This window comes from Arachis ipaensis, chromosome B02 (genome assembly GCF_000816755.2).
Source record: "Arachis ipaensis cultivar K30076 chromosome B02, Araip1.1, whole genome shotgun sequence".
Classification (NCBI taxonomy): Eukaryota; Viridiplantae; Streptophyta; class Magnoliopsida; order Fabales; family Fabaceae; genus Arachis; species Arachis ipaensis.
The window spans coordinates 107,951,489-107,964,761 of NC_029786.2; the positions used below are offsets into that span (position 1 = coordinate 107,951,489).

General features: G+C 31.7%; 3 protein-coding genes across 4 annotated transcripts in view; 2 read left to right on the forward strand and 1 right to left on the reverse strand.

Annotated features, from left to right (window-relative positions):
* LOC107628062 (putative homeobox-leucine zipper protein ATHB-51) overlaps positions 1-1,068 on the forward strand; it is a 2,071-nt gene extending 1,003 nt beyond the window's left edge. Inside the window, 2 exon segments of the mRNA XM_021116727.1 lie at positions 1-132; positions 630-1,068. The exon segment at positions 1-132 is cut by the window's left edge and continues 79 nt beyond it. Coding sequence (XP_020972386.1) covers positions 1-132; positions 630-926 — 429 coding nt within the window. The 3' untranslated portion in view covers positions 927-1,068.
* On the reverse strand, positions 3,092-5,021 carry LOC107626427 (60S ribosomal protein L24). The gene is made up of 5 exons (XM_016329307.2): positions 4,895-5,021; positions 4,120-4,195; positions 3,921-4,022; positions 3,582-3,730; positions 3,092-3,467 (listed from the first exon to the last, which is right to left on the reverse strand). Exons 1-5 carry the CDS (start codon positions 4,903-4,905, stop codon positions 3,311-3,313), a joined length of 495 nt encoding a protein of 164 aa, XP_016184793.1. The 5' UTR covers positions 4,906-5,021; the 3' UTR covers positions 3,092-3,310.
* LOC107626428 (serine/threonine-protein kinase spk-1) lies at positions 6,947-11,764 on the forward strand. Of its 2 annotated transcripts, none has more exons than XM_016329308.2 (4): positions 6,947-7,391; positions 8,310-9,272; positions 10,828-10,875; positions 10,965-11,764. In XM_016329308.2, the coding sequence occupies exons 1-4, from the start codon at positions 7,185-7,187 to the stop codon at positions 11,400-11,402; spliced, it is 1,656 nt and encodes a 551-aa protein (XP_016184794.1). In that variant the 5' UTR covers positions 6,947-7,184; the 3' UTR covers positions 11,403-11,764. The 2 variants fall into 2 exon arrangements, with proteins under 2 accessions (XP_016184794.1, XP_020972387.1); XM_021116728.1 differs by having other exon boundaries at positions 7,258-7,391; positions 8,302-9,272; positions 10,965-11,412.

Sequence of the window (13,273 nt, forward strand, 5' to 3'; positions counted from 1 at the left end):
CCTCGCCAAATTGCTGTGTGGTTCCAAAATAGACGTGCAAGGTGGAAGGCTAAGCAACTTGAGCATTTGTATGATTCTCTCAAACAAGAGTTTGATCTCATTTCCAAGGAGAAACAAAAGCTTCAAGAAGAGGTTTCATTATTCTTCATCATCATTGCACCATACATATATATTAGTATTTACTATGAACAACATAGTAGTGTAATTTATCCTCATTTTAATCATGATTTTATTTATGTCACACTTATTACATTCATCAACAATACCATATATGTCCATACTCAAGTGCAGTCGACTTCACGTGAAGTTGATAGCTGAGAGTCATTAGATGAAAATTTAGTCCAATCAGTCAAATCATCTAACGATTCTCAGTTATCAACTTCACGTAAAGTCGACCGCACCTGAGTTTTCACCTTACAATAATAAGGATAATTAATTAATCACCAGATAAAAGATAATTAAATTGTAGTATCACATGCATATCCATCATAATTGGTGCTAAAAAAAATTCTAAATAAATGTTCAATGTAATTATATATGTATATAGTTAGATAAATTCTAACATTATTATTGGTTTGTTGAAATTTGAAGAGAACAAACATTCATTATTGTGGTTGAATGATGATCAGGTAATGAAATTGAAGGGAATACTGAGAGATCATCAAGGTTGTAGAACTACTCAGATATCAAATTACACTGAAATCTCTGGTGGAGGTGGTGGTGGTGATGAGACTACTGTAGAAAGCACTTCTGAGGCCTTACGCTGCTCCAACACCAACAAATCATCATCAATTTCAAGAGCTACTGCTTCCATTGTTCATAATCATAATAATAATGGAAATTGCTCTTTCACTGTTGAAGACTATAACACTACAGTTCCACCAACAGTTCTTCCCTATTGGCCTGCTGTTCCTTATTACCCTTAATTAATTAATTAATTAGTATTATCACTAATATGTTTCAGCTTAATTAGTTAGCTAGGTACATTAATTATTAGATGATCAGGGAAATTAATCCAGTTTTTCATAGGATATTCACATCATTAGGATCTTCTTGTTGGTACCTTAATTATAACATTATTATTATTATTATGAGTATAATATAGTTATTATGTTTATTTAACTTAATTAGTCACTTTTATATATATAATTGCATGAAGTGTTTTGGTTGTTACCTACTAAATTTATGTAATAATAATCCTTTCTGAGCTTTTTTTTTCCTTTTATTTTTTTTCAGTTGGAAATTAAATAACCTGCTAATTTGTTGAATTTTTTTAATTTATGGATGAAAATTATCTGTTGAAAACATTTAAACAAATAATTTCTTTTAATTTAATATTACCTCTATATATGATTAAGAACAAAGAAATGGAGAGAAATGTGAAAAACATAAAGTTATTATCATATTAATGGTTGTTAGTTGTTCAATTATCCTCTATATACTTAAGATGGTATATTAAGTATATTTATAATTGTTTATAAATATATTATATCTGAAAAAAAAAAATCCTTTATCTATCAATCATTTTTTTTTTCCTTTCCTAGAAGCAAAATTTAACCCTAGCCAAACCCTAAAATATAGAGATGGCTATTATTGGATTCTTTTTCTTATTCAAATTTGGTTCTTCATGCATTATTATTTGGGTTTATGAATATGAATTGCCAAAGGACAATTAGTTTGCGTGTAAGAATGGAGAGATAATAATTTCATTTCCCAAATATATTCAAAAATAAATAAATAAATAAATAAATAAATAAAAGAAAGGTGATTGTTGAAGATACATCTCTCTCTATTCATGCCCAGTGGCAATGCCCACAAAGGTACAAATTTTTCAGAGAGTAGTTATTGTTGCTTCCAATTTTAAACTTATCCCTAACTTGAGTAAATATACTTTTCTTCTTTGAAACTAGAAACTAGAAAGGTTGAATCTTTCAGTTTTGGGGATCAGTTAATTCATTTCTTTAGTAGTAATTTCTTTTGTTTAATTCAGTCACTTTTTGATGTTGGCAACACATGGAGACTTTGTTCTATAACTAATAAACATGGGCTAATCTTCAATGGGACCAATTATGAGTGTGACAAGTGACTGCAACCCAACAAATTCAAAAATCTAGAGAAACATCTAAATCAATTTTAGTCCTTTTTTTTTAAATAATTTGTTAACTTTTAGTCATATATTTTATAATATATAATTGAATGATAATATTAAATGTAAAAGTAATTATAATATTGAAGAGACACCAAAAAAATAAAGTGGATATTTCAATGATGATATCTTCACCTGTCAATTATTAGATGAATTGATATGTTTGACTAAATATATTTGATTGAATAATCTAATATTTTACAATGTTATTCTCACGTAAAGAAGTATCTACCAAAAAATAATATTGAAGAATTTTCTAATGTGAGGACTGAAGATTTGAGTTTTCAAAAGAAAAATTTTTTGTGACTGGGTGAAGATCTCACTTCAAATAGTTACACTAAAGATAGATGTCCTACTAACTATACATTTCTTATAAAGAGAAAAAAAAAAAAAAAAGAAAACAAAAGTGGTGTATCAACACCCAAGCCCAACCAATAATTTTTGGTGATTGTTAATTTGGGGTCAAACTAATATTTGCAGCAAATTTATTGAAATTCCGGTAGCCACAGCCCAGTTTGGGTTAAAAAAAAATGATTTGGTAATTGTCAAAATATTGAGTTGTCATTCTTTAATGTATTTCCCAATGGCTAGGTTTATTTCTTTGCTTATTTTGTTGTTGTAACCAAAGAATTTTTCGTTTAGAACTTGAGGAACACTAAAAAAGCTATATTCATGGTAATTCAGAAACAAAATTAAAACTTCTAGCTATTATTTTAAGAAATCCCGATTAAAAGTTTCGAAATATGGATGAACGCTTTGTACAAATGATTAGAAACTAGAAAAAACATTTACTCACAAAGAAGGATGTCCCTATTATAGTAGAAGACAACATGTTATACCAATTTGATGTAAAGTTCAGCTTGGATTTTAGGAACATTTTAAGTTAAACTTTGGGGTAGGCTTGGGAAGTTCAACCAAAGGATACACTCTTTGCAACATTAAGAGAAGAAACAAAATACAAGAACTGAATGAATTATGGAAGAAAATTTTTGGAAAACTTGAAAAAATTGCCTCCATTGGAAAATCAGCACATTCTAAGCTCCAAAACACAAGTTTTAAAACAGCAAAATAAAAGATCAATGATGTGAATGAAAGCAGTACAAAAGTTTGGAAACAACTCTATTGTAAAAGCTAAGCCAAAAAGGGAACACCAAAACTGGGGCCTCAGCGCTTGCCGCCACCACCGCCGAGCTTAGGGCCTTTTGGTTGAGCACCCTTGGAAACATTAGCTTTGCCTTGGGACTTTTGGGACTTTGCCGTAGTTTCTGCCTTCTTTGCCTTCTTCTCATCCTTTGTTTTCTTGATCCTCTCTTTGATTTCACTGTAAGCATAATGACCTCATATGGTTAGATAACTAAGGGTAGCATAGCAAACGATGTCGGATAATTATCAGCGAATATACATAAACATGGAATACAAAAGGGAAAAAACTCACCGAAGAGCAGCTTCTCTAGCAGCATCTCGAACCTCCGGCTTCTCAGTCCTCCTTTTCTGGATAACTTCCAAAGTGGCACCAACAATGGACCTGGAGTAAGGCCTCTTGGTGGCACGGCGCTTCTTCTTCACGGCTTCTTGTGCAATGTCCTATAGATAGTGTAAAATGATACATATCAGTATGGATGCAATGAAATTAAATGGAATGGCATTCTAACTTCACCCACATTAATCAGTATCAAGCAATTGAGTACGGTTAAGAACCCCAATGACTAGCTCAAGAAAAAGCATTAACATATTGTTTAATGTCTCGCACACATAGTTTCGATCAAGTATTCACCTTCTTATGTTGCTTCCTATACATGGCTGTCCATGTAAGCTTCGACGGCTTCAATCTGTTGTGGAAGTACCTCTTGCATTTGGAATTGGCAAACAGAAAGACCTAGTTATTCCAGAAACAAACAGCTTCAGATTAATAACCCATAGCCAATAAATCATAGCAAAAAGCACCTTCACAGTGAAATTTAAAACAAACAAACCTGTGAATCACCGCGGACGAATCTGATGCCTTTGCCAGGGTAGATCTTCTGGCCGCTGAAACGGCAAAGTTCGGTCCTGGAATGCACCAAAGATCAAAACTCAGTGAACAGAACTCATTCAATTCATAACACCACAACAACAATGCCTTACACTTCTTCAATAATGGACCCTTTCTTTTGTGAGCAGCTTCATCTTATGTCTTTTAGTATATAATTCATAATCAACATTCAACAAGATTTTCAAATGAAACTCTTAATCATTACTCAAAACGGGAATAATAATAATAATTAAAATCTTATGTTAGAAACCACTTATTAATCATTTTCAAACACACATGACATAAACCACTTATGTTATTTTTAGTGCCTTATTGAAAAAACAGAATCAAACAGCAAAGATATTTTCACATTTTTTTTCTAATTTATTTCTAAGAACAAAATCTTAATGAAGCATGCCAAAATTGAATATTCCCAGCTACAAAAAACAGAATCAAACAGCAAATAATTTATAACCTTGACATTTTTCCTAATTTATTTCACAATATCAAAGTTCTAAGTGCAAAATCTTAATGAAGCATACCAGAACTGATTATTCCCGGCTACAGCTTAAAATAAAACCACAAAAGAATAGCCATCAATCAATCAAAACCAATTAAGACCATTTTTTTTTAAAAAAAAAGCAACATTTCCAAAAATAAAAAACATGAAAGTAAGTATAAAAATTTTCAAACAGAATCAGAGATCCTTATTTCGTAAAAGAATGAAAAAATCGTACTTGAGCACCATGGTTGCTGCTGCAGCTGCTTCGCGTGTTCCTCGATCTCCTTTGTGACGCGCAGAAACCCTAGAACCCAAATGTTCAGTTATGACTATATATATACACCAAAATTTCAATAAATAGCCTTCATTCCTTCAAATATCACGGAAATGCCACCGGGGTTTATCTCGGCCCATGTAATTTTACTGGGCCAAGCTCAATTACTTCCTTGGTTATCTGGGCCGTAATATTAGTTTCTAGCCCAAAGTAGAAGTTATAGGCTCGTTGGTTATTTTTGTAATGAAAAATTGGAATTATGCTTCAGTTATATATGTACTAGCAGAAGACCCGTAGTATCCACGGGTGGAAGATCTCTATTTGTTAAATTCTTTTATTTGATTATGTTTATAAAAAAATTTTTATTATTATTTTATTAAAAAATACGTGTAATATGTATTGACTAAAAAAAATAAACAATATCTTAATTATTTTTAACAAAAACCACGATAAAATTTGACACTTATTAAAATATTATGTTTTGAATAATTTTTTAAAAAAGAGGCACGACTTAAAGTCAATGATGCGATTGACTTAAAGTAGACTCTTATTGTTAAAAAAATTAAAATATTAGTAATGTATTTAGATTACTAAAATATTAGTCACTTATTTAAATTATTTTCATATGTCATATGTTCTCCTGTAATATTTTAACCGAAAAAAATATTTATATTTTTAAATAATTTAACATTAATTTGTATTTTTTTTAACATCTTTTTTAATGGATAACTTTTAGGGAAAATTTTAACTAAATTTTAAAACAAATAAATACATTTATTGTAATATAAAAATAAAAGTAACTATTGAGTTTTTTTTTTTTTTACTAATTCTTATGAGTTATGGAAAAAATTTTATGAAAAGTTTTTAAAAATTTTATAATATAAATTATTATTGTAATGTTTTATAGTTCTGAAACAAATTTAAAAAAATTGACAGAGTAGTGAATGATGGTTTTAAACTTTAAAACAAAGAGGTACTTAGTGTGTGTTTGGATTTCAGTTTGCAAAAGTGAGTTTGTATAAAATTGATTTTACAAAATTGATTTTGATGAAAAGTAAGTTTGGGTTAACATGATTTATGTTTGGTAATATTTATATCAAAATTGATTATAGCAAAATAAATGTTGTTTGGATTATACTACTTAAAATCACTCTTAGATGAAAAATTACTAAAAGAGACATCAATTTAAATTATTTTTTTTATATACATGCAAAAACAGAACCTAACAAAAATAATATAAAAAAATATTTATTATATAAATAAATAAATACAATAAAAAAAATATGAAAGAGAATACTATAAATTTTATAATGTCAAACAAAAAGAAAATATTTTATAATTTTTCTAGTACTATTAGTACTCTTTAATTTAGTATTATTTTGGACTATAAATTTTTATTATTTATGGCTTTATTGTTACTTATAATTAATTTTTTATTTATTTTGTCCTTTTTTATAGAATTATAATTTATATTATACAAAATTTTGATAATAAACGTAGTATATAATAATTACAATTACAAATTTTACAAAGTCAAAATAAAAAAAAATATAAAACAAAGATAGAGTACATCAAAGAATAGAAAAAAAATCATACAGATAAAAAAATAATAAAACCAACAACATATATCATATGAACAAAAAAAATACAATAAAAACTAAATAAAATTCATATGAATAAAATAAATAAAAAATTTCATACACAACATAAATACAATGTAGTAAAAGATAGAAAAAAAAGAATTCATATGAACAAAATATAATAAAAAAATCATAACAATTAATAAATACCTAAAAAATTATAGCACTACAAAAAATAAAAAAATCAACAATATTTGTCATATGAATAAAAGAAATACAATAAAATAAATAAAAAATCATATAAACTAAGTCAAACAAAAATAAAAAAAATTCATAAAAAATATACATATAAATTTATTTTAATCAGTGTATTAAAATTAAAATTTTTAAATATTATTAACTTTTTTTCTTATTTTTTTGTTTTTATTTTTTGTTTCTCTTCCAATTCACAAAGAACACCCCCACCTCGGAAACACCAATGGAACGAGCCCGTTTGCTGGTTCCATAATCACTCATCACTCTCCGAGATCTCACTTTCCATAAGCCAACTAACCCCTTTCAATTCAAAAACCCCCCATTTTTGTTCATCTCTTTCTTCATTTCACATACACACATATTTTTTTTCTTATTCTTATCGTTGATTTTTCCTCTTTCTTCATCGATCGGGGAAAATGGGGGATAATCAGCCGGAAGAAGAGAGAACCACCGATAGCAGCGATTTTACGTCGGAGGATGAGGGAACGGAGGACTACCGGCGCGGCGGCTACCACGCCGTCAGAATCGGCGACACCTTCAAGAATGGCCGCTACGTCGTTCAGAGCAAGCTTGGTTGGGGCCACTTCTCCACTGTCTGGCTCGCTTGGGACACCCAAAACTCTGTAATCACTCACTCTCTTTCAAAATCGAAGCTTTTTTGTGGGCTCTGTAGAATTTCTTACATTGGAATGATTTTATAGTTGGGAAGATAAGCACTTTTTGGTGAATATTTGAAGTGTGTATGGTTAGGGATTAGTGAATTCGTGTTTTTTTAGCTGCCTTAGGAGCTTAAGATTTTGATTATAATGTGTTTGTTAAGCTTAAAAAAAGTTTAGAGCTGTGGTGATGATTTGAAGTGTGCTTGGTTTAGGATTAGTGAATAATTGGTTTTTTAATCTGCCCTAGGAAGTTGAAGTCTTTAATTACAATGTTTTTGAAGCGTGTTTGAGATTTTTTTAGCTGCCTTAAGCTTTTGATTAAAATGTGGTTTTGAGCCTGAAGTTTATAGTTGTGAAATAAGATATTTTTGAAGATGATTTGAAGCTTGTTTGCTTAGTGATTTGTGATTAAAAGATTTTCCCTTTTTCTGTTTTAATTTTTTGCTCGCTTAGGAAGCTAAAGCTTTGGTTTTAATATGGTTTTGAACCTATAGAAGTTTTTGAGTTAGTTAATCTAAACACAAGTTTTATCTTTTGCCCCAAATCATTGTTTAGGCCTGAGTGCCTGACCCTTTGTGAGGATTCAATAGTATTGGAGAAAAACTGCAATTTTATTACTACCAGGCTTCTTTGAGTTCAGCTATATGCTTGTGCAGTTAGAATGAGTGTGGATTTTTATTTGGAGCTCTAAAACCATTGTATAAGTGAAAATTCAAATATTTTCAAATGGAAAACTAAATATGCTATGAAAATCTGTAATCTAGTAAGCAAACAATTATTTGGCATCTTTACAATTCTTTAGCTTGACTTTTTTTTTTTACCCTTTTTTTTACATGATCGGTGTGTGAATATAATTTTTCATGTTCTGATGGAGATATGCAGAACTATGTAGCTCTGAAGGTTCAAAAGAGTGCTCAGCATTACACTGAGGCGGCAATGGATGAGATAACAATTTTGCAACAGATTGCGGAGGGTGACCCGGAGGATAAGAAATGTGTGGTGAAGCTTTTGGACCATTTCAAGCATTCTGGTCCGAATGGACAGCATGTCTGCATGGTCTTTGAATACCTTGGCGATAATCTATTAACTCTTATAAAGTATTCTGATTACCGCGGGATGCCTATTAGTAGGGTTAAAGAGATATGCTTTCATATTTTGGTTGGATTGGATTACTTACATAAGCAGCTTTCTATTATACATACTGACTTGAAACCCGAAAACATCCTTCTCTTATCAATGATAGATCCGTCCAAAGATCCTAGAAAGTCTGGCACTCCTCTCATTCTTCCAAATAGTAAAGATAAGACAGTGCTAGAGTCTGGAGGTGCAAAAGACCTGAAAACATCAAATGGGGATTTGCTCAAGAATCATAAGAAAAAAATTAAAAGAAAAGCTAAGCAGGCAGCACATGGATGTGTGGAGAAGGAAGCTTCAGAAGGAGTTGATGGTAATCCTGAAACCTCTGGTGCCATAGAATCGTCTCCAAATGCAAGTTCTGCAAAAGAACAAGCTTCCAGTTCTACAGGCACCCATCGGTTATCAGATGCTGATGGAACAAAGTCAAAAGAACAGAGTGGTAAAAGGGGAAGCCGTTCAATGAGACAAAAGCTGCTGGCATCAGCTGATCTGAAGTGCAAGTTAGTTGACTTTGGTAATGCTTGCTGGACATATAAACAGTTTACAAATGATATCCAGACAAGACAATATCGGTGCCCAGAGGTGATCCTTGGGTCGAAGTATTCTACTTCTGCAGATCTTTGGTCCTTTGCTTGCATTTGTTTTGAGCTTGCCACGGGAGATGTTCTATTTGATCCTCACAGTGGTGACAACTTCGATCGGGATGAGGTGTGTATATTATGTTTACAACGTGTGATTAGAACGTGCGATTATTCTAACTTATATGATGAGAATTTCTAGGTTTTCAGGTCCTTATATTGAAACTTAAAATTTGAATGAACTTACAAATGATAACATTTTAAAAGTCAAGTGTGTGAATAATATGCATATGAATTTTGGAACAAGCTTTAGGTGCTTGAATTTTCTAAAACTATGATAGAAGAGTTGTAGTATTATATATCTATGAAGTCTGTCATTGATTGTTAGTCAAAATTCAATTCAGCCACTTAGAATGAGGAAGATACCTACTATCTGTATTAGCTAGTTCAGCATGAAATGAGTAGCTTGTTTTAGTAAATAAATTTCATGGTTGCTTTATTTTCAAAACTTCTTTATTGGTTGAAAGGATTACATATGTATTTTTCCAAGTCCAAAGTCTTTAAGGTCATCAAATCCCAACAAGCAAACCAATTAGTCTAAAGTAAAGAAGATACTGTAGTGACAGGCGTTGGTTTTTGCATAGCTTTGATGGCTCTGGTTGGGAAGGAATGCTAGTTCTTTTTGGATGTAGATCTCTTTTGGTGTAGGATATGGAGCTGAATGAGTAAAACATTTGTTGGTGTTCACTTCATGATTCCAACTCTTTTTTTTTTTAATAACTTTTTGTGGAGTATCTAGTGTCTTATTCATTATATACATTTTTTATTTTTCTACTGGTACATTCTTGTATGGCGTGAAGAGGCGATGTGCATGGGTAAATGTAAATATGCTGTTATTTTGGATCCAAGTAGCACAGTGCTGGATGAGAAAGAAAATAGAATCACTATAGGTTTTGGGAGATTTCACACGATAACTTAGGATTTTATTCCTCCATGCTGGCATATGGAGAATAATGCTTAGCCTAGTCCATGTCTGATGGGGAACCACAGTCCTTTATTCAACTTTTACGATACAAAACTATTTATATGTTAGTACCCAGTGAGAGAGATGGTTCATGATGTGGCATCAAAGTTTCTATAATCAAATGATCCATATTTCAATCCTTTTTGCCTCTGTTCTTATAGATGTCCATGCTTCAAGCTCAAAGCCTCAAAGTGAGGAGTGTGTGTTACGGTATAAATCCGTTCATGTGCCTCTAGCTCGCTACCGAAGAGTTTAAACTTTGGAAGATATGGTTTATGATAATAGCCACCTCCTCTAATATCAAGTCTCAAACTTAAAAAATTCCAATAGAGTAAACCTTTGCTGCCACTTGAGTTATGATTATTAACTAGTCACCACGCTGTTTTATAGGATGCTATCTTGAGGTTTTAGCCTACCGACTATCGCCCTTTCGTAAACTTCATGCATATTAGTTAATTGAGGCATACATTGCTGCTTTCACCAAATGGTTTGGTTGGTGTGTGGTTTTAATTGATTGGATATTGGTCTTTCAAAAAGAACAATAGAGATGTGCTTATCAAATTCAATGCCAGATTTATAGCTTTATTTGGTGGGAGTGATCAATTGTTGCCATTCATTTTTCGGTTCTAATTTCTGAATGTTGTTCTATAATTTGTCTCAGGACCACTTGGCATTAATGATGGAACTTCTTGGAATGATGCCGCGGAAGGTAGTAATACTTTTCTGTGTACTTCTCAATCAATCATTTTCATGACATTCATGACTAAGGCTAACATGTATGTGCATCATAATTCTCAGATTGCATTAGGAGGCCGTTATTCTCGCGATTTCTTTAATAGATATGGGGATCTAAGGCATATCAGGCGATTACGGTTCTGGCCCTTGAACAAGGTTCTCATGGAGAAGTATGACTTTAGCGAGCGAGATGCAAATGACATTACTGAGTTTCTGGTTCCGATTCTAGATTTTGTTCCCGAGAAACGGCCAACTGCTGGGCAGTGCCTTCAACATCCGTGGATCAATGCCGGTCCACGGCTTTTGGAGCCATCCGTCGTCTCTTCTGATCACAGCCTGCCTGGAGCCATCGCTGGCATTTCTGACCAAAAGAAAAAGGACAAAGATGAAAGGGAGGCCATGGAGGCAGGAATGGGAAACATAGCAATCAACACAGATACCAAACCAGTCATGGCTTCCCCATCTAAGAAACTCTTCCAAGGAAGCCATAGCCACAAGTAGTTGATCCATAACTAGAACCCTGATATGCAACCGGTTTCTATGAAATACTTGCATGCTTCTGGAGCACATTTAAGACAGAGACGCGCTCCTCGGTCGCTCAATGTTGTTGCGAGGGGCCATTGATTGGTTTTCAAATTGGATCGAGGCAAAATTACAAACTAGTCCCTGCAAGTGTTCTACACAGCTCAGTGTTTTAGACAAAGGTGGATTAAAAAGGTCAACATTTATGATATAGAATCAAGGGTCTTACCTTTGTTCTTTGTTACCATTGACTTGTTTGTGAACAGTGTTCATTCTCATGTCATCTTGTACTGATTGATATTCTGGATATTAAAACATTATAGACCATGTTTATTCTTTTATTGTTCTTTGTTTTCTCAATACTACATAACTAAAAAATCAACCGTAAACTAGATATTGATTTGAGGCAATTATATATGTACAAAGTGTAGATGGGTCACAATGATTGAAACCTTTATCACAGGAAATTAGACATTGTTACAAGGATATTGTTTACTAAGCATATGTCATACAATTCTTAGTATCAAACTATTTGAAACAATAAACATTGTCTTGAGAATTGAGAATAATAAGTAAAAATAATTGGAAATAAGACATTGATTTAAGGGATTTTTTAAGACATTTGTTTTATTTTATCGGCAAAAGGTTTTAGGAAGATTATACACTAAATGGTCAAAGATGATATATGGCTAAACAGTATCACTGTAGATATGATACATGATAGAGCGGAATGTCGTTTTTTTATTGATGTAGTCGTCTTTACCTAATGGGATAAGGATTTGTTATTTGTTATTGTTTGTTTTGTTCTTTTATTTTCCCTTTAACTTTCTTGTGATGCAATTGGCTGGCTGAATACATTGATGTTACATGATATAGGCCATAGTTCAGAATATTCATTGTCCCTATATAGGGAGAAAGAGAGATGCATAGCATGTGCTTTGTTCAGCAAACACATGATCATGGTTTTCATGTTTGAATTTTGATGAATAAAAACATTATTAGAATTATTTCTCACTTGGCCTAAGGGTCCACCTTCAACATTATGTTATTACCATGCAAAAATCATTAGGGTTTATGTAAGGAGTTTAGCTTTTATGTACTTACATGGTAAAATATTTCCTAAAATATTTTATTAGTTATCTAATTATATCTATTTTTTTAGATTATCAATTACGGAATTAATGTAAAAAATATTTATTTTTAGTGATATGGCATTACGTAATTGGATTAGAGGCGTTCACGAGTTCAGATAATCCGATTATACGTCTGAATCCGAACCGAACCGATTAAATATGTTCTGGAACCAATAGATAATCAGGTATAATTAGACCCGACCCGATGATACCCGATCATAATTGGTCTGGATATTGATTTTAGAGGAGCAGAACTCAAACCAGCCCGTAAACCCGATGATCCAATTGTGGATTATGGATATTTTGTTATTGTTAGAATATTATTAACTTGTAAGTTGATATTACTTGTTTACCATATTTACATGATTTTTTTAAAAATTTTTCTCATTTTTCAATTTTTTTTGAATTTTTATTTCATCGGGTAATCAATTATCCGAACCAAACCAATCTGAACCAATTATAATTTAATTGGTTTGGTTCTCATTTTATCCCATATCTAAACCAATTCGATCCATAAACACCCCTAAATTAGATACATATAGAAAACTGCTTTACATTGGCAATACATTAAAATAAAATTCTTATTTAAATTTAAACTAAGACATTATTTAATAATAAAAGAGCCTTCATTGAAGATAAATAGGGGTTTTGAGTTTTGGAAGTGCCTCTCATCACACTTACTTTTGGTAGTAGTGGAAAAACTCTTACAATAATTCA

Bases quoted from the DNA above. Each gene is read 5' to 3' on its own strand.
- LOC107626427 (XM_016329307.2), bottom strand. The intron at 4,023-4,119 runs GTTTGTTTGTTT...TGGAATAACTAG, and splicing joins TCGTCCGCGGTGATTCACAG to GTCTTTCTGTTTGCCAATTC. The intron at 3,468-3,581 runs GTGAGTTTTTTC...TTATGCTTACAG, and splicing joins GCTAGAGAAGCTGCTCTTCG to TGAAATCAAAGAGAGGATCA.
- LOC107626428 (XM_016329308.2), top strand. From the start codon at position 7,185: ATGGGGGATAATCAGCCGGAAGAAGAGAGAACCACCGATAGCAGCGAT. The intron at 7,392-8,309 runs GTAATCACTCAC...GGAGATATGCAG, and splicing joins CTTGGGACACCCAAAACTCT to AACTATGTAGCTCTGAAGGT. The intron at 10,876-10,964 runs GTAGTAATACTT...CATAATTCTCAG, and splicing joins TTGGAATGATGCCGCGGAAG to ATTGCATTAGGAGGCCGTTA.